At 41.9% G+C, this 19,138-nt stretch overlaps 1 protein-coding gene across 2 annotated transcripts; it reads left to right on the top strand.

Annotated features, from left to right (window-relative positions):
* The first annotated feature begins 1,775 nt into the window (after positions 1 to 1,775).
* Positions 1,776 to 13,075, top strand: si:dkey-229b18.3 (uncharacterized). 2 transcript variants are annotated; one of them, XM_049594404.1, is made up of 7 exons: positions 1,776 to 3,160; positions 4,636 to 4,709; positions 4,953 to 5,181; positions 6,842 to 8,826; positions 9,089 to 9,304; positions 11,736 to 11,876; positions 12,121 to 13,075. In XM_049594404.1, the coding sequence occupies exons 1-6, from the start codon at positions 2,815 to 2,817 to the stop codon at positions 11,838 to 11,840; spliced, it is 2,955 nt and encodes a 984-aa protein (XP_049450361.1). In that variant the 5' UTR covers positions 1,776 to 2,814; the 3' UTR covers positions 11,841 to 11,876; positions 12,121 to 13,075. The 2 variants fall into 2 exon arrangements, with proteins under 2 accessions (XP_049450361.1, XP_049450362.1); XM_049594405.1 differs by having other exon boundaries at positions 9,092 to 9,304.
* The last annotated feature ends 6,063 nt before the right edge of the window (positions 13,076 to 19,138 follow it).

Below are 19,138 nucleotides of genomic sequence, written 5' to 3' on the forward strand. Positions count from 1 at the left end.
AGTGTATCAAACTGAGTTGAGCCATCCCCTTCCCCCATGAGAACATTTGCCCAGAATGATCCATCCCCTACGGGAACCACACCTGTTGGCAATTCTCACAAACAATCACAGCATTGTATGCAGAACTTTTCTCGAGTAGCAGCTCTAGCATGTAAAGCTATTTGAGGCCTTTGCTTATGATTGATTCTGTGGCAGGCAGCACAATAATCAAACATACAATGTGAGGGTTTTGAATATATCTTTGATCATGACAATGGAGAGGAGGAGAGAGGCCAGGATGCTGACAGTGAAGATTAATTGAAGGAGGAAGTGTGAGAAGCTGAAGACAGCAGAATATGATCAAGACCAAGAGACAACAGCTGTGGAGAAATCCAGATATCATACCAGTTTTGACTGGGACAAAAGATTTGGTGCCACTATTCAAAATATGAAACAGTTTAAAAACAAATGTCCATGTTAAACTCTGACACAAAGTAGGCTTTGTTATAGTCAATTCATAAAGTAAGTTTTGCTTTGTAACTTTGAAATCAGGTCAATATGGACTACATGCCATAAATAATTCAGAACTTGTAATGTTTACAAGAACTTAAAGGGGGACACGGCCTAGGAACATTCAATCAATACTTGTGAACATAACTCTCAAAGGCAGGAACCAGGAAAGAACGTTCAAACTTGTGATATCATCAAGTCTAAAGTGTGGAGCTGCTCTATAGACAATAAATGGGAGCCTGATATTGTGAACGAACAAAATGTTTTTCTTTTTATAACCAAATGAGCTTTACTACGTTGTAGTCTTCTTAGTTATGATCAGTAAATGTATCCATGTACCCAGAACATCCCCCTGGGTGCTCACAGCGTCATCTATAACATCCTTCCCAATGCACTGTCTATGGAGCGACTCCAGACTTGATACTCCATGACATCACAAATTAGAGTTTTAGCGCTCTAGATTTTGGATTTCGGGAAGAATTGTGCATGGTTAGTAACATTTTCGCACTGTCTTAGACCACAGGACTAACATGTATGAGTTTTGAAAATGAGCGTAGTGATGAAAGTGATATAAGATCTAATAAAAAGGTGAAAATATATGTATTTCTATGTATTTATAACCAGCTATTATGGGGCAGTCATTTTGGACCAGGAACACAACATTAAATAACAAGATACAAAGCAGTAGGGTTAATAAAATGAATGATTTATTAAGTCATTGTTACTGTAAATAATTTCAAACATAAATTACTTGATTTCCTCATTCATATCTGTATAATTGTGGGTAATGCCATTGCTTTGTTTTGATGACTATTAGTTAATATTTGATAGCAGCATTAGCTATTAATCTTTTTTCAATGAATGTAAAAATGATTTAAATGTAAATTATTTTGTGAAAACTGAGCCAAAGCGATTGTAAAATGAATACTGTATTTCAATATGTGACATTGAGATGATAGTGAGGGCTAACATTTTAAAATGTGAAATCAACTGATGGTATTTGTTTGATTAAATAACGTCAGGTCATTTTTCATGAGATAAAACACTGGGTAACGTTTATTTAATAGTATCTGTGTGCCAGAAGTGAATAAAATACACTGGTTGTATCATGTTTAACTTGACTGTGCAGCAAGTGAAGCAAATACTAGTATAGCGTGCGCTAACAACCTACCTTGCTGCGAGGGGACGAAAACTACCTTGAGTGACAGCTCGCTCAGCCAATCACAGGCCGTCTGGCAGAAGTTCTTTAAAGCTTCTGCTAATGGCCTTTGTGTGAAGGCGGGGAACACTTGGCTCGGTTAGGCTGCTGATTAGCAACAAACAGAAGGTTACGAGTTTAAAAAATTGGATAATTCGGCCGCCGGACTGGCTTTGAGGCAACGAGAGCGGTATGAACTATGTCGGGTGTGTAACCGGAGCTTGTTGGGCCGCTTTTGAGAGGACCTCGTGGTGATTTGCAACATTTCTGGCAGCTCGCGGAGACAACCTCGCTTTTAGGTCGTTCAAGTGGCGATGCTGCGCTGATAGCTGCGTCATCATGTTGCTTCCGACTCGAGTTGGCGAAAAGAAATCTCAAGTTAACGCCAGAGGTGAGGCTGCCCGCCGTCATCCAGCTCCCGAGGCCACTCCCGACGCCTGAAATAGATGGAAGACGGGCTGCTGGTGAGCGGTTGGCGGTGAAAGCCTGTTTACGTGGTCGCGGTGTAACTGGTGACTTTACATCACTTGGCTCGGCGTTGTTGGCGCGAGAGTCTCCTGGCTGCATTTAGTACCCGCACTCGGATGGACAGGGAAACATTTCTGTTGATGTTGCGTAGCGATAGAAACCGCAAACGTGTGCAGAGATACGACCAAATGCTCCCCCAAACAAAAAGTGGAAGTGTATTGATATTTTAGGGATGTTAGCCACAACTGTTTGCCCGTTGAGAAGTGATGCCCTCACTGACAGCTAGGTTACAAAGCAGGACCCTCCTGTGAAATGCTGCTGACTCCCATCTGCTGGCGACTTTCTTTTGTAGCTATAAAAGACATAAACAAGCTTTTGTAAACCATTATGAGCGACGTAACGGTTCATTTTTAGCTAATAAGCTGATTTGTAGCCGTTAAATCGGATATGTTAGACTGTTAGCAGGGTGTCAGAGTGTTTTGTTGGGACTTTTAGGGGGTCTGTTGTCTGCTGTCACCGTATCCACGTGGACTTTGTTTCAGGTCGGTGCGTAAAGTTTGGCACACAGCACCGGACTGATTGCTCCCGAGAGGAAGCGGCTGCTGCACCTCTCAGCCTGGACAAAGTTTCACACCAGACTATAAAAAAAGCGTCTAAAAATGGCAAGCGACTGCACACACACCAATTCTCATTACACGAACACAAAGTCGTTTTGTCCGTCCAAACCCTGGTCGGATGGAGACAGAGAGACAGCTGGAGAGATGGAGCCAGCCGGGAACTCAAAAGGGCGTGGACTTCCCGCACGGTGTTCACCCAACTTTGAGATGATAGACGGGCTTCTGTACCGCAAGAAGCTGGAAAGGGGCTTCATCAACTACAGGGAGGTGTTGGATGAGGACCGGAGGCATGAGGCCGTCTCCACCTTTCACCGGCGGCGGCTTGGCCAGCGCCACCTCTCCATGGAGGAGACCTACAAATGCGTGGCTGAAAACTACTGGTGGGAAGGTATTAACATCACTGGCTGCCTTTCAAGTGACTTCACAGATCAGCATGTGGCTCACGACTCTGTAAACCAACTTCTTACTGGTTATCTTGAGTCTATCCATGTCTTATTGTAAGGAAATGGAACAGCTATACAGTGGTGATTGAATCAATCAATGATCAAGTAACTTACACATGATTGACAGCTGTTAATTATGGTCCAGACTTTTCTTATCAAGCTTGTGGCTTTCATCACACTCTAAAGCCAGTGCTTGCTGGAGTTTGACCCATTAATATTATTATCAAGCCTTATTCAGTTTAAAGTGGTTTACATCCAGTATTTTAGGGCCAGGCTGAAAAAATTGCTTCCTGGTACGGACGATTCTTGTATCAGGTGCTCCCCCTTCCCAACAGACCGCACACACATTTCTCTTTTACCCAAAGCTTTAATCTTCTTGGATGTTTTTGACACCCTCCCTTATGTTTTGACACTTCTTGAACCCTATACCCCTTAAAGGGATAGTTCAGATTTTCTGAAGGGTAGTTTTATCGGGTACTTATCTAAAGACAGGATATTTATTAGAGTAGATGTCAGTCGGCACGCCCCCCACTTTGGAGAGGCAACCTGGAGTCTGAGAAGGAAGTTAAGCAATGTACTGCTGTGGAGGGGTCTGCAAAAAAATGTGTTATAGCCACCTGAAAGAAGTCATAAAAAACAGTTGAAGTGTGCACTGTATTAAGAATATTTTCACTTTACCTTGTGGTCAGTGATATCTAACAAAACAACAAAATGAAGGGTATATATCACTCTCTTAAAAGCCAGACTTTACTGAGAAAAGCAGCGATTCTGCTGGTCTACTGCTGCCTTGATTACTTTTGTGTGTGTGTGTGTGTGTGTGTGATATTGTGTGACTTCGGTGTTTGGCTTGGTTAGTTCCCTTAGTTCGGGTTCACCAAAGTTACACAATAACACAAACTAAGTAACTGATGGCAGTGGTAAACCAGTAGCTCCCATGTTCAGCAAGCTATAATTCCTGTTTTTTTTTCTATGGAGTCTGGTGGCTTTAACGAGAGCATAGATGGGGAACTGAAGCTGTTAACAGCTTCCCCGTTGGAACGGCTCTCTGATGGAAAGGTAAAGCGGTGAAAATACCCTCAATATCGCGTACACTTAAACTGATATTGGGTTGTTTTTTTTTTCAGGTGGCTAAAATATGTTTTGTTGCTAACCCCATACACAGCAGTACATTACATAGCCTCTGTCGGACTCCAGCCTGTGTCTCCAAACTAGGGGTGTCCCAACTATCCCTTTTAATTGATATCTTCCTGAAGGCAAGGTTTACCAAATATCAAACTGACCAAGAGTCCAAGCACACATTTAGAGGATCCGTTTAAAAGATTTAACAAAACATGAAAGCCCTTTCTCTTGTATTATCTCTCTACCCTCAACAGACATTTCATCTGATCAAGTAATATTATTTTCTGTATTTTCTTCACAGGGATGTACTTCCAGATCAGAGACTTCGTCCTGAGCTGTCCAGAGTGTCAAAGCCAGCGCACCAAGAAAAAAGAGGTATATAATACTGTGTAGATGTCGTTTTAATTTTTGCTTCTATCAAACTTGAAGCTTCTCTTCATTTTTATCAGTGTCTCATATTTCTGTATCTCACACATTTTAATCCACACTTTCTCGCTCTCATTCTCACTTAATCCTTCTCTCGCACTTGGATCTCTCCTGCGAGTGCTTTCTCACACGTTGTATTCCTATAATGATGCCTCTCTGTCTGCTTCTGTCTTCCTGTCGTGTGCCTCTCAGGAGCTGGGTGGCAGAGGATGTGTCACAAAGACGATAGTGTCACACAGCGCTGACATGCTGAGCAAGCTGAGGAGTCAGCGTGAGGCGGGGCTCTTCTGTGACATTACACTGCGGACTAACGGGCGATCGTACTCGGCCCACAGAGCTGTCCTGGCGGCCGTCAGCGATCATTTCCAAGAAATCTTCACAGAAATGGACTCGAGCATGAAGGCAGACATAGATCTCACTGGTAAGATTACAGGCCAAACTGATAGAGAATACATCGCTGCTTGAGCGGTGTCTTAGTGTTGGGTCTGAATGTGGATGTTAAGACCTGACTCAGTCTGAACCATGTCCTTAAATGCCCCAAAATGATGCATTGGTCATTAAACTGTTCCTCTTTAACTTCTAAGTCAATATTTGCCAGCTTGTCACCAGGAAAATTGTTACTCGAAGTGCCTCACAATACTAAATTGTTATTAATTCATCTCCAGAATATTTTATCATCAATTTCTCTGCAAAATGTCATGAAAAAATAAAAATTGCACATTATAATGGTGACAATGTGACATATTCAATGTGCTTATTTTTGTCCCACTAGCAGTCTGAATCAGATACATATAGGGCGACCCCTGAAAGTCAAAGATTGGAATCATCAGTCGGAGACCCCTGCGTCGACTGAGATTCTTCACATCGAGCGGTCATTTCTTTGTAGGAAGGGTTATCAGTCAGTGTGCACTGAACTTCTGGGGATATTTAGGTCCCTAGAAGTAGCTGCAGAGTCAGCACTCCTTGCTCTCATGCTGGGGAAAATCACACCACACTACGTCAAGTCCTCTTGGCCGTCCGGTGAAGATGTCTGCTCGGGGTAAAGGCAGCTGCGGCTCTGAACCCAGAATGAGTCTGAGTTAGACGGAGGCAGCTGCCCGGAGTGAGAGGCTTTGCCTGGTCAGGCTGCGAGATAATGTTATCTTCCTCCCTCCGCTTAGAACTTATAGTCTGTTGCCTTTGATATTTAGTGTTGGCAAAAAATGTCATCATTCATTTCTGATCCGTTGTTAGCATAGTTAGCACACATTAGCTCAAAGGGTTAACGTTGCTGTCGCCCTGAACGTCCCGCCAAAACCCGTGCAGAATCTGGCAGTTCAATAAAGCGTTGATTACTGTCTATATGAAAAGGGAACACATAGTATTGAACAGCCAAAAATTGATTGAGTCAATTATCTGATCATTAACATAGTTGCTGATTAATTTTCTGTTGATTGACAGAAAATTGATTTATTCAGTACTTGATTGATCTTTGCAGCTCTAGTTAATGATACATTTAATTGTAGTCAAGATTGTGTCTGTAATTTCCTGTGATTATCATGCCCATATCAGAACAAACAGAGGAGTTATCTAGAGGCTTTCCAATCAACCTAGTAGGTCATGTGATACATTTATCAGTGACTGATTACCACCTGCATGCAAAGACATTGTATAAATGCAGTCACGTGACAGTTGGTGACTTGAGATGACAAGGTTCATCTATCATTTGCATTTAAACAATGGTTTGTAGGAAACTGAGAGCTGTAGATACAAAAGGAGGCCTTTGAAACGGGTCTGGCTCGTTAGTTTGGTATGACGTTTTTAGTCTAGAAATTCTGCGTTGGAGGATCCAGATCCTGAATTGGGACGCAGCTATAGTCCCCCTTTTCATTAACGTATGCCTTTGATGTGTGTCGTCAGACAGGAGTAGCAGTGGCCCTGATTAAAGCAGTTGTTATATTGTCTCCACCATTGTGTTTACACTTTGCTCCCACTCTGCCTGCTGTCTCTCTGATCCTCTGTTTACACAGTCACTTTCATCTCACTCACTGATTGACCGGAGTTCAGCATATCTAATTAACGTTCCTTTTCTTTCCTCTCAGGTTTTAGTGAGGACAGCCTACTGTCCCTGCTGGATTTCTCCTACTCCTCCACTCTGTGCGTCCGGCAAGAGGACCTACCTGAAGTCATCGCCATGGCCCGCCACCTGGGCATGTGGCCTGCAGTGGAAGCCTGCTCCGCTCTCATTAAAGAGCAGGAACAGCAGCTCCATCCTGGCAAGGGCTTTTCCTTAGCATGTCACGAGCGGCACCACCAACAGAGGGAAGGCAAAAGGAAAAGAGGTTTGGGATTAGAGGACAGTATGAATGACGGTTTCAGCCTAACGCTGGATGCATCTGATGAGTCTTTACAGGGAAGTCCAAGGCACAATTTGCGCAGGACACCGAAATCCCAAGGCCATAATGGACTCCCTCTGAGCCCATCACACAGGATGAAGCTCATGGACTTTAAATCTCCCTCTTCTAAGAAAGCTTCCACACCTCGAGACGCCATGGGCACCCCACAATCACAGAACTACTTGCGTATATCACCATCAAACACCCGTCTTCTCCGCTCCACTCCGGGGGCTGCCAAGAAGGTTCAGACATTGCTACCCATGCCAGAGAGCCCTCGACGAAACAGAAAACCTCACCCTATCACCCAGCTCTCCCGCACCTCCAGATCAAGGGTTACAAAGATTGGTGGGTGTAGTCCTGCTAGGGTAAAGCAGGAAGTAGATGAGGTTGGAGAGGATGAACAGGATTATGCAAGAGCACAGGAGAAGTACAAGCTGATGAATGTTCTTGGATTACAAAGGACTGCCCTCCTCCCCAGACCAGAGGATCTGATTGGTTGGAGACAAAAGAAACGACTGAGGAAGCTGAAGGCCAACAACTATTCACTGACAAAGCGCCGAAAACCACGCTCCACCTCCCCAGGACTAGCATTTGGGGCTGTGACACTGGCACTTCCCCTCTGTAACCCCGTCAACAGTCACCTCCTCAGCAAGTCAGTAAAGGGCAAGCCTGTGGGCCCAGTCAGCACGGAGCAGATGACAGCAAAGAGGCCAAAGAGTGTACAGCGACCTGTTCCTCCAAGTGACAGGAGCATGCGGAGTAAAGGCGTGTTACCAGACATGTTCCAGCCTGCGTCCAGGCCTTCCTTTGGGGGGAGGGAACTCAGACGGTCAGTGAGGAATGGTGACAGCGCCCACCTTGCTGCCCAGCAGCCTTTGCGACGTAACACCAACAAAACTCTAGTGAGAAACACAGTCAGGATCAAGTCAGAACCAAGTCAATACTCTATCTCAGGTTTCCCTCTTTCATCAAACAATCGCTGCAGTCACACACCTCTCAAATCACCACCTCCGCACAGGACACAGGCCAGAAATAAGGTCACCGTAGAGACTGTAAAAACACTGCGCTACAACAAAAGCCGACCAGCGGCGAAGGCCAAGCTCAGGCAGGGCTCTACGAGGGAGGTGGAGAAGACAAAGTGTAAGCCCAGAGAGGAGGGGAGGAAGGTAGGGGTCATGGACACTAGACCCAGAGTGAAGGTTAATGAACCTGGTGGGCTCCAGTTTGCAGAGCACGCACCTCCGCCGTCCATCTACAACCACCCCCTGTACAAAGTCATCAAAGAGGAGCCAGCAGATCCCGTGCCAGTTGCACATTTCTCTGATCCTCCCTCCCCAGACCTGGGCAAGCGCCAGAGCAAGCCCCCCATCAAATTACTGGACTCAGGCTTTCTGTTCAGCTTCTGTCGACCAGCAGGAGGGCCAATGGCGGGACTGAAGAAAGAGGAGGAGAGCGTTGATATATGCTTAACTCGTTCTGTGTCACAAGTTGGGGAGAAATTTGGAGCAGAGGACTCCCCCCACAGGGCACTGAGAGCCAGAGGGCCACCCACCCTGCCTGTGGTGAAGAAGGAGAGGAAGGAGAGGAGCGTGAGCCAAAGCAAGGTTAAGAGACCCAGGCCAAACTCCCGAAACGGCACCCTTCACCTGGCCAAATCTGCTGGGTCAAAGGCCAAACGGACCATACCAAAGGTAGATGAAAGGGAGAGTAGTGATTTATGATGATGGCTACGATTTATTTAGGGTAGAAAATCACTGATGTCGCTTTCTAGCTGTTGCTATAGTATAACTGAAAGTCTGTAAAAACAGATGGAGTCATTTATTCATCACTGCTTAGCTCATCATTGCTCACTTCCATCATTCGATTTTGCAGGTATATCATGTATCTTGTGTCTGCAAAATTTGTGTAACCTCCATATTTGTCTGCCCCCCATCTTTTTTTTTGCATCTCCAGCAGCAAGGTAAACTCCCTCTGAGCAGCAGGAGCTGTGTCATGATGGACGCCGTACGTCGGGCAAGGCTAAAGCAGCTCCGAGGACCTCGTAGTCAAGTCCCCAATGCCCCAAAGGCCCCCCATGCCTGTGTGCAGTGCTCAGCCTCCTACAAGGACTGCGACGCTCTAATAATGCATCGCCTCAGGCACATCGAGGGCAAGCACTGGCCATGTCCGGTAAGCACTGGCTTTTTTGAACCTTAACAACCTGCATCCACACTATCTGGAGGATAGAAAATCATGACCTGGAGCACCAATAATCTGCAGATTTTATTCCATTTAAGCAATCTAACGTGATTTAGAGTGAAACGTAATCGTGTTGTGAGATTCAAGACAGTTAATATGTCTCTTCTGCGTAAACTTGGTGCTCAGAAGAGCAGACTTTTGAAACTTGGAGTAAATTTACTTGAGTGATGAGTCTGAGCACAATTAGCTCTTCCTAAGTCCGTCCTCTTTTTACTCTGTGCTTCAACAAGAGTTGAGCAAGTTTCTGCAGAACCTCGGTCAACTTTCGCCTTTACCATTATACTTAGATATACTATGTGCTAGGTTCGTCTGCGTTAAAAAACAAATAACAAATTTTGAAGACTGGCTAAAAGATGTGCCTCAGTCTTCATGGAAACATTACATTGTATATAGTGACACCTTATGTTAGCTAATGTTAGCAAAATGCTAGCTTACTAGCTAGCGAAGAGGAGTTAATGTTGGTCTAATGTCAGATCACCAGTGTCAGACAGGTTTGCTTCCTTCTTATATCTGTGGTAACGTTAAAGGGATTTAAAAAAAAAAGGACAGATGACATGATTTATCGTTGGCCTTCTGGATTACATCCTTTTGTTTCTTTTATTTCTGTAAGGCTTTATGCCACCCTGAAGTAATATAATGTTCGACAGTTACTTGGAGACCCCTAGTGATTTGTAATAATGGCAGAAGTTGTCTGTGATCGTAATTCCGTGAGAGTCTGCCATGTCCTTAATTTCAAGGTAAAATTCACCGCAAAATCCCACTGTATTTGCCCAGCACAAATCGTATTTGGGTTTTTTTTTTTGTTTTTTTGTTTTCTTTTCTTTTCCAGTCACAAATTATGCAGGCTGTGCTGGCAATTAGCACGGAGACCCATTCAGAGAAAAAACAAGCTCAAATCCATGAGAATAGCAAAATCTTGAAAGCTGATGAGGTGATGATAATGTTTGGCATATTTGGTTTTGTTTTACCCCACTTTTTTTGATTTTTATGGAAGTTAATACTGTACATCACCTCTTGTGGTGCTGTGTGGTGTTTCTGTGTTGTGTAAAGTGGAGTTACAAGATAGTTATGAAGATAATGTCAGTAAATTTGAGTAAAACACAAGCGTCACTTATCCTGTGCAAATGTGACACATGAAACACAATCATGTGGAGGTAATTTCTAAATCACATGACATCCCCTTGTAATATTAGTCCCGTGTGAATGGGGCTTAGGTCAGCACCATGGCCTCAGTCAGGAGACACATGTCACGCATTGCAGGAGAGATGTTGCCTGATAGTCTTGTTATCCTCAGTCTCTAATGTTATGCAAAGAGCATGTGGCTTCTCCTTTCTCGTTGAGATCTGAATGACTGCTTCAGTTTGCGTTGTTTTGACTTGTTCATAAAAGTCATCCACATGAGTATATCCTTGCAGCTCATACTGTAGTCCTTGCCGTTGGCTTCTTGAAGCGGCGCCCAGCTAACTGGAACTGGCATCGTTGTGTTTCGTTTTTGTGAAGCTTTTCCAACAGTAGCTAAGGGGTGGAGGAAGTTAGGGTCGATCATTTATGAAGTACTTGTATTTGAGTTTAGTATTTCTTTTTTTATTCCACTTTATACTTACTCCAGGGTCACAGTGCCAGAGGTATAATAATAATAATAATAATAATAATAATAATAATAATAATAATAATGCATTTTATTTATAGGCACCTTTCAAAGCACTCAAAGACACCTTACAAGACAGTAAAAAAAAAAAAAGAAGCAGCAACGTATCCATGGATCATAAAATCAAACAATTCTGCAATATACAATAAAACTTATTTAAATGACTTGACAGAAATCGTAATTATAAATAGTAGGTATAAAATCATCATCAGTGTGAGTCTCAAAATGTGTGTTGCCATTAAATCAGACCAAATATGCCAGCTTGAAAAGGTGTGTTTTCAGATGGGATTTGAAAGTGGAAAGGGAGTCAATACTGCAAATGTCATGGGAGAGACACTTCCAGAACAGCTGAAGGCTCTGAAACCCATGGTAGCCAAAGGGGCAGATGGTGATGTGAGTTGGACTTCAGAGGATGATCTAAGAGTACAGGAGGGTGTGTAGATAGGAGCTTAGACTTGTAGGAAGGGGCTTGATTATGAAGGGCTTTAAAGGTGAGAAGCAAAGTCTTGAAATCGATGCAATAAACTGTATTGTACGTCTGCCAGTAGTGTCATACCACAAACCTGAGAGCTTTATCAGTCTTCTCATCTAACCCTCGCCACAAAAGCAGATTTCTTAGAATGTCAAACCACAATTGTGTCACATTTGTATTGCCAGTATAAGTCAAAGTCTCTCCGTTGCCTCCCTTTGTCCTTCCCTCTGTCCGCCGTGTAGCTCTGCAGTAAGACGTTCTTTCGACTGAGGAATGTACGGAGCCACATCCGCACCCACGACCCCAAGTTGTACAAATGCCGGAGCTGCATCGCTGCCGGTTCCTGAGGCAGCTAGAGGGTCTGCCCAAGGAGCGATACTGAGGTGGGTGAAAGTGACACCTTTTCAGAGCTGAGCTACACTTAACTGAATCGCTAATGTGCTTAATGCTTGGCTTGCTCATCCATTGTTTTTTGTGATGCTGTCTACAAGTGAAGTTTTAATTGTTGAGCGTGTGTTCTGTTGTCACTCCTCAAACTTGTCGCAGACAGAGCTGTCAATACATCACACTGCACTGTTTTGGTTTTTTTACCATGTCTGTTTCTTAACACTGGTGTTTATTTTGCAGGATGAAGGCTGTCAGTGTCTGACACCAGCGAACAGACTGAAGCCAGAGGCACATGATCGATCAGCAGCTTGTATATAACGCATCCGTCACACACAAGCACAACGGTCTGTGGAAAGGCATAATTACTCGGATTCTAATTATCGCCGTCGTCAATGATCGCTAATGTTATTTAAATAACCAAACCGAGGTTGCTGGTCCTTTTGCGTTTCCGTAGCTACAGAAGGTTAAACTTGAACATTACACTCAGGGGGCGGGGAATGTGATGCCACGGTATAAAGTGATTTAATGTCACGGTTGTGTATAAAATGAAAGTGATTGTTATAACTATTACTGCTACGTATTGTTATTATTTTTCTATGTATAGATGACTTTTGAGTGCACTTATATCATAGCTTATGTTGTAAACCTAAGAAGTGGTGATGATTTTGAAGGTTTGGAGTTCACGGCGGGAATACTTGAAGTGATGCAAGCGCTGGAGGGAATACTTGAAGTTGGCAGGGGGTCTTAGGAGAGAGACTGTCCTTTGGGTGTTTCAGTGGGTCTTTGTCCTTTGGTGTGCTAACTTTTAAACGACTCTACCAGTCTGTCCCTCCTTTCGTATCGATCTGCTAGTCTCTCACAGCCTGCGAGTCTGGGGTTCGACTCGGGGCTGTTCACCACTGCATGTGTATCTACAGGCCGTTTGTGGTCCGTGTCTTTTCTAAGACTGCCAATTTTGAAAAGGGAAAATGTGTCTCGTTTTTAATGTGAATTTCTGAATAGTAATCAACACAGCTGTGTCATTACAGATGTTTTATTGATCTCCTGTTCCACTTTGATCCGAGTTCGACTCGTTCGACTTCAAATCCCCCTCCTACTGAATAAATGCAATGTGTTCACATAAAGAGATGTTTGTTTCACAAATTGATTTTAGAAATAACTGAGCTGTCTATCGCTGTTAAAAGACTGAATAAATTTTTGGCTTTTATGTCTTGGTATTCGTGTTTTAATTACATGTTTTGTGTTTTATACATACTGTACTCTCTGACTGAAAGAAACAAAGGGCAGGTTCAGCAGTGGGTCACATTTCTTGACTATTAAATCAGAATTATTTTAAGGATTCAAACTATAGAGATAAATTACATAGAGTTCGGGGGAGTTATTTCGCCATACAAGTTGAAGAGGATTCCATTTAGTTAAATATTAAATTGCTTTGCTGCCAGAAATTACCACAACTTTCTCCTTAACTTGTTTTTATTTTATACCATTGATTAATTTGTAACAGTAGGTGTCACATTTTCTCCTGAGTTGTTTTACATAAATCATACACAAGTAGAACTGAAACATTTAGATGATTTACTACTATTAATCAGCTTTTTTGATCGTTGATTCAAAGCAAAAATGCAAAACATTACCTGGTTACAGCCTCTCAAATGAGTGTTTGTTGCTTTTCTTTGTCTTGTGTAATATTAATTAAAAAAACCTTTGGGTTTTGGACTGTAGGTTGGACAAAACAAGCATTAAAGGGACAGTACACCCCACAATCAGAAGTACACATTATTCCTCTTAGCTGTAGTGCTCTTTATCAGTCTGTATTGTTTTGGTATGAGTCGCAGAGTGTTGGAGATATTGGCTGTAGAGATGTCTCCTGTTTCTTGAATATAATGGAACAAGTTGGCACTCGTCTTGTGATGCTCAAAGCTCAACGGCAATGTATCTTTTCAGAAATCACGACCCTGTATTCAAGATCCACAGACCTTTTGGTGAGCAGTTTCATATAGGAATTGTTTTCTTTCTACCAAACTACACCTGACAACTGTATCACCATGCAGAAGGAAGTGTGCATGTACTGCTAGCTCACCTAGCACTATTAAGCTAGCTAACCTTACAGCTCAGCAGAGGAGGATGCCATCAACATCTCGCACTGTCCTGAGCACAAGCCTCTCATCCATGAGTAGATGCACGCTTCCTTCTGTGTAGTTTGGTAGACTGAGAATAGTTCCTACATGAAACTGCTCACAACAAGGTCTGTGGATTATCTTGAGGGATCAGAGGCCTGTACTATGAAGCCAGTTCAACTTACCCAGGATGTCTTTTCATTATCTCATTTGACTAACCCTAACATTGGCCGTCTGGATGATCGGTACTACAAAGCTGGTTATCGGTTAGTTCAGTCAGCTCTGGGTTTTCCTATCCAGCTGCGAGCGCATTCATGTGAAAGAGGCGGGGGTGTTTAGTACGAGCAACATCATCAGAACCATGAATGAAGTCGGCTGCTTCGTATGAGATGAAACTGTACCAAAAGTGTCTTAGACTATGAGACAGAAATGTCAGTGGAGTGGGATGTAAACGATACTCTGTAATCTTAGAAGGGAAAATGTAGAAACCTTGAAAATACTATCCAAACAGTCACCATCGGCTGTGACTTAAATTACGTGAAGGTATCACTGAGCTATGATGATGATGATGAATAGTCACATGAAACACATTAAAGTAACACCAGACTGTTTCTGCTGCTCAAGTAAAGGGTAGAAAAGTAGCCTAGTTAATGACTGATGAGGTCTATCCGACGGAAATGTGGCATTTATAATAACAGCAGCCAATTAACAGTGTGTGGATTATTTTTCTAATGAAATATATACTTATCACACAGGTGTCTCATTTTATTTTGAGCTGCAGTGATGAATCAGAGTGTAAAAGTAGCAGCAATGTCAGCGATCACTGCTGACTAAAGTTTAAACAGTACTAAAATCATGTGTTTAGTTTTGTAAACAATCTCTCCATTTGCTCCATTTCAAATCTGTGGAAATAGAGCCCTGGGCCAGTGAAATGGGGGCTTTATGGTATAGTGGTTAGCACTGTGGCCTCACAGCAAGAAGGTTTCTGGTTCAATCCCAGGAGGGAGCCCTTACGGAGTTTGCATGTGTGGGTTTTCTATGGATACTTCGGCTTCCTCCCACAGTCCAAAGACATGCAGGTTGGGGATAGGTTAATTGGTGACTCTAAATTGCTGGTAGCCCTGTGATAGTCTTGCAATAGTCCAGGGTGTTCCCTGCCTCTCACCCAGTGTCAGCTGCGCACTATCCTGCGATTTTCAAGAGGAATAAGCTGTTCCTAAGGGTGGATGGACAATGAAATGATTCTACTGACCTATAACAATATATAGGCTACTGTTTTTTTTTTACCTGAGACTCTGGACTTTTGTCTATGGATACTTCTTTCTTAGGTGATTTCATTGGTCAGATGTCAGGGTGTGATCCAATGCTAGTCAACCAGTTCATCAGCATAAGTTACCACAGTGATTTATCCCGGTAAAAAGAAAACCAGCTTTGTAATACTGAAAACCCAAAGTTAACCCTGAAGTTACCTCTAACTCCAGTTCCTGTTTTGTAGTACAGGCCTCGGGTCGTGATTTCTGGAAAGAGACATTGCTGTTGAGTTTTAAAATGTATTTTTTTGGTGCTTCGAGCACCACAAGCCAAGTGCCATCTAGTTCCATTATATTCAAAAGCAGGCAGACATCTCTACAGCTGATATCTCCAACACTCAACAACTCACACCAAAACAATCTAGACTGATAAACAGCACTACAGGGAAGAGGAAAAATATGCATTTTTGATTTGGGGTGTACCGTCCCTTTAATTTTTTCCTCCCATTACCTCACCTTTTATAGATCAAGCAATCATAACAAAAAAATGTTACATGCAGCCATATACAGAGGATATTGTTTATCTGGAGAGACAAGATTTCCATCCAGAAGTATTAACTAATGTGGGTTCAGTCCTGCGTTTATCCAGTCAGGAGGAGGATGAGGAAGTCTGTCTGTGGAGGTCGTGATCCAGGATGAATGAGGAAAAGCTTTAGGCATGAATCACTTTTTTGCACCCTTTCTGACTGACTCATCTGCAGCAAAACTGGAGGTCTTTGTGTTCTCACAGGTGCAGCAACACAAGATGAAATACAGACTCACGCACAATTAATCTAAAAGATAAAACTTTGATGATCCCTCTGAATGAGGTATGACCATTACAGCGATGAATATGAACAGGAATGGTGCAACAATGATTAATAGTATGAAGATACAAGGAAGGAAAAATAGCAACACATCAGCATGAAAAGGAAATATGGAAATAAAACATCAAAAATAAGCTATCTAATAAATGAAATGAAGTGAACTGGATGTACAAAAATATGCATGAATTTGGGGGGAACGCGTAGGTGTGCAGTATTACTCATCTAAATCAAATGTATTCAAATTGCAGATGTAAATCATATGTACAGAACAGAAAGTGACAAGGCACATTTGCATTTTTTCCTGCTCTCATTAATATTAGCATAATAATAAAACATGGAAGGACAGAGGGCATATGCTGCTTAAATAAAAAGGCCATGCACATTAGAACAGATCACAAATAGTGCAAAAATATACTCAGATAAATCCAAATATGAGAAAAGTAGACACAGGTGTGTGTTTGGGGACGTTTTGATGTGCTGTCAGCACAAAAGAGCATCTAAAGCAGGGGTGAGCTGGAGGCTGGAGGTGCTGCAAAGAGTAAAAGCTCTTTATAGACGGTGGGTGGTGCAGATGGAGTTCAAGTTAAATCTCATCCTCCCTCACTGACTGTCTGTGCACTCTGCAGTCTTTACTCGTTTGTTTATCCCATCTGCCTCTCCACGGAGTGAAATTAGTTTCAATAATGACAGATGAGTCATGAATAAATACATGAATAAATGTCAAGTATTCTGTGTGGATTCTATTTGCAATGTGAAGTTCATTAATCTAACAGCATTTCCTTTTTATAATGCATCTTGTGCATAAGTAGAATCTGCACACTGCTCTTTGCTCCCATGATCATTTTAATGCACTGTTGCTAAGAAGATCTCAGATTCACAATAGTAACAGTGCATTGAAAAGAAATGTAAAAATTACACTTTTGCCACCATGTTTGCCTGTTGATGATTTATTTATTTTTATTTTTGCACTTATTTACAGATCTGCCTGCACAAATCACAGTTACAGTTGTATGTGGCGTTTTAAAACTCTTAACATCCTGTGATCTACAAAAACATGTTGCGATAAGTGCTGGTGGCTCTTTAAATACATGTAAACAAAAGTTTATTATTCATTTTATTTACCGTAAAAACACCCAGTCCCTTTTACTAGCCCAGTGTGGCTACACATTTTGACACAGAAGCGCCTGTCTCAATTAGAGGCCTGGTCTGGTTGCCAAGCAGTTCTGTTTTATTAATAGAAGTTCTTTGGATGTATAGAAGCAGGTTTTTGGTTACCTCAAATTATGTGTCCATTCTTTGATCACCCTGTAAGTTATTGATATTCCTTTGGTCCATAAGGGTCCTCAGATTAAAAGAATCAAAAGGGATTTTTGTAAAAATGAATCCAAGTTGTGAGTATCAGACAGGATGATGTTGTGTTGGTATGCCGGGTGCCGTAATTTTCAAATGCCGTAACTCTCTGTCTGATGTGCTGTCGGTCAGAGCTATAGATCAGATGAATGATTTATAACTGACATATTATCCGAAGCCTAATTTATAAACATTATAGGAATTAAAGGCCTGTCCCAAATATAGGCCTGTTGAGTTCAGTGATTTAAGCAAATAATAGCCCGGGCTGTTAATTGAAGTTTTACAGTAACCTTTATTTTGCCAATATTCCCGTAGAGATTCAAAATCTCTTTTGCAAGGGAGTCCTAGCTTAGACTGCAGAATTAACTATTTCATATAAAGGAACAAACAAACTAAAAACACAACAGCAAAAGGTTAAACTGCAAACAAAAAAACAAACAGCCAATTTACAGCAAGCAATAGAATTAGCAGCATTCAGTAACTGGACATGTTCAGACATGTGAATTTGGTGGTCAAATAGTTCTTAATCTTGTTTATCGTTAATCCTTATGATATAAACTACCGTAACACTTCAAATAATAGCCCAGGTTTTAATTTGCTTATATCCCTGAACTCAACAGGCCTATATTAGGGACAGCCGTCTATATGAGACAGGCCTTTGATTCCTTTTACAGAAAAATGTTGCTCAGCAAAGATGGAAACACGATCAAATTGTTCATTTGAACCAGTATGAATATTACTTGTATAAAAATTAGGCTTTGAATAACATATACATTTTATCTTATGACACTTGTTTCACAGTACCAAGCATACTGACACAACACCACCAATTTTTTTTTATGAAAAACACTTTCAGACTTATGGAATATCAATAACTTACAGAGTAATCAAGAAATGGCTGTAGGCCTGTATTCTGACTTTCTCTGGTGCTCATGGTTTCAGGAAAATGAACTTAACGGAGCTAACGATGTGTAGCATCTCCATGTTGACAAAAGTTCAAACATTTCTATCTGAATGTGCGATCTAAACAACTAGCTCAAGGGGGTAGTCAACAACCTGGTTTTATACATCCAAAGAACTTGTATAAAAATGAATTGCTTGGCAACCAGACTAAGCCTCTAATTGAGACAGGCCTTTATTTGTCAAAATGTGTAGCTTCATCAGGCTAGTAAAAGGGATTGGGTGTTTAATTGGGACTGGGCTTTTAATTGAAGCTTTATGGTATTTTAAGGTGAGTCTCTAGCTGACACCAAGATGACAGAAAAAAACTTTAAAAGCACTTTCACCAAAGATAGTGCGGGTTTCAGGAACGACGTGCAAAAGTTGTCTGTGTGACCGAAGGTTGCATCTACTGATAGTTTTAGGAGTCAGTGAAGAGCATCAATAAGGAGACATTGTCTTATAAGCAAAAATGTACCAATGTTCCATTCTACGGTTGTATTAAGAAGACAAATCAAGTTTCTTAAATCAGAGACAAATGGCAGAGCAGCATGGTGCACTAAGGAATACATTTTTAAGGAAGATGAATATGCATTTCTATAATTAATTGCTGATAAAAGCTTTAGAAGCTTTTCAGACATTTACATGCACAAGAAGGACTGGAAAATGTTATTTGATATTCTTGCTTCAGGCTGGACATACAGTGTACATGAAATATTTGGTATTTGGTTGAGTA

The sequence above is a fragment of the Epinephelus fuscoguttatus genome, linkage group LG13 (assembly GCF_011397635.1).
Source record: "Epinephelus fuscoguttatus linkage group LG13, E.fuscoguttatus.final_Chr_v1".
NCBI lineage: Eukaryota > Metazoa > Chordata > Actinopteri > Perciformes > Serranidae > Epinephelus > Epinephelus fuscoguttatus.

Excerpts from the sequence above, each read along its gene's own strand:
- si:dkey-229b18.3 (XM_049594404.1), top strand. The coding sequence starts at position 2,815 with ATGGCAAGCGACTGCACACACACCAATTCTCATTACACGAACACAAAG. Across the intron at positions 3,161-4,635 it reads TGAAAACTACTGGTGGGAAG|GGATGTACTTCCAGATCAGA; the intron begins GTATTAACATCA and ends TTTTCTTCACAG. Across the intron at positions 5,182-6,841 it reads GGCAGACATAGATCTCACTG|GTTTTAGTGAGGACAGCCTA; the intron begins GTAAGATTACAG and ends CTTTCCTCTCAG.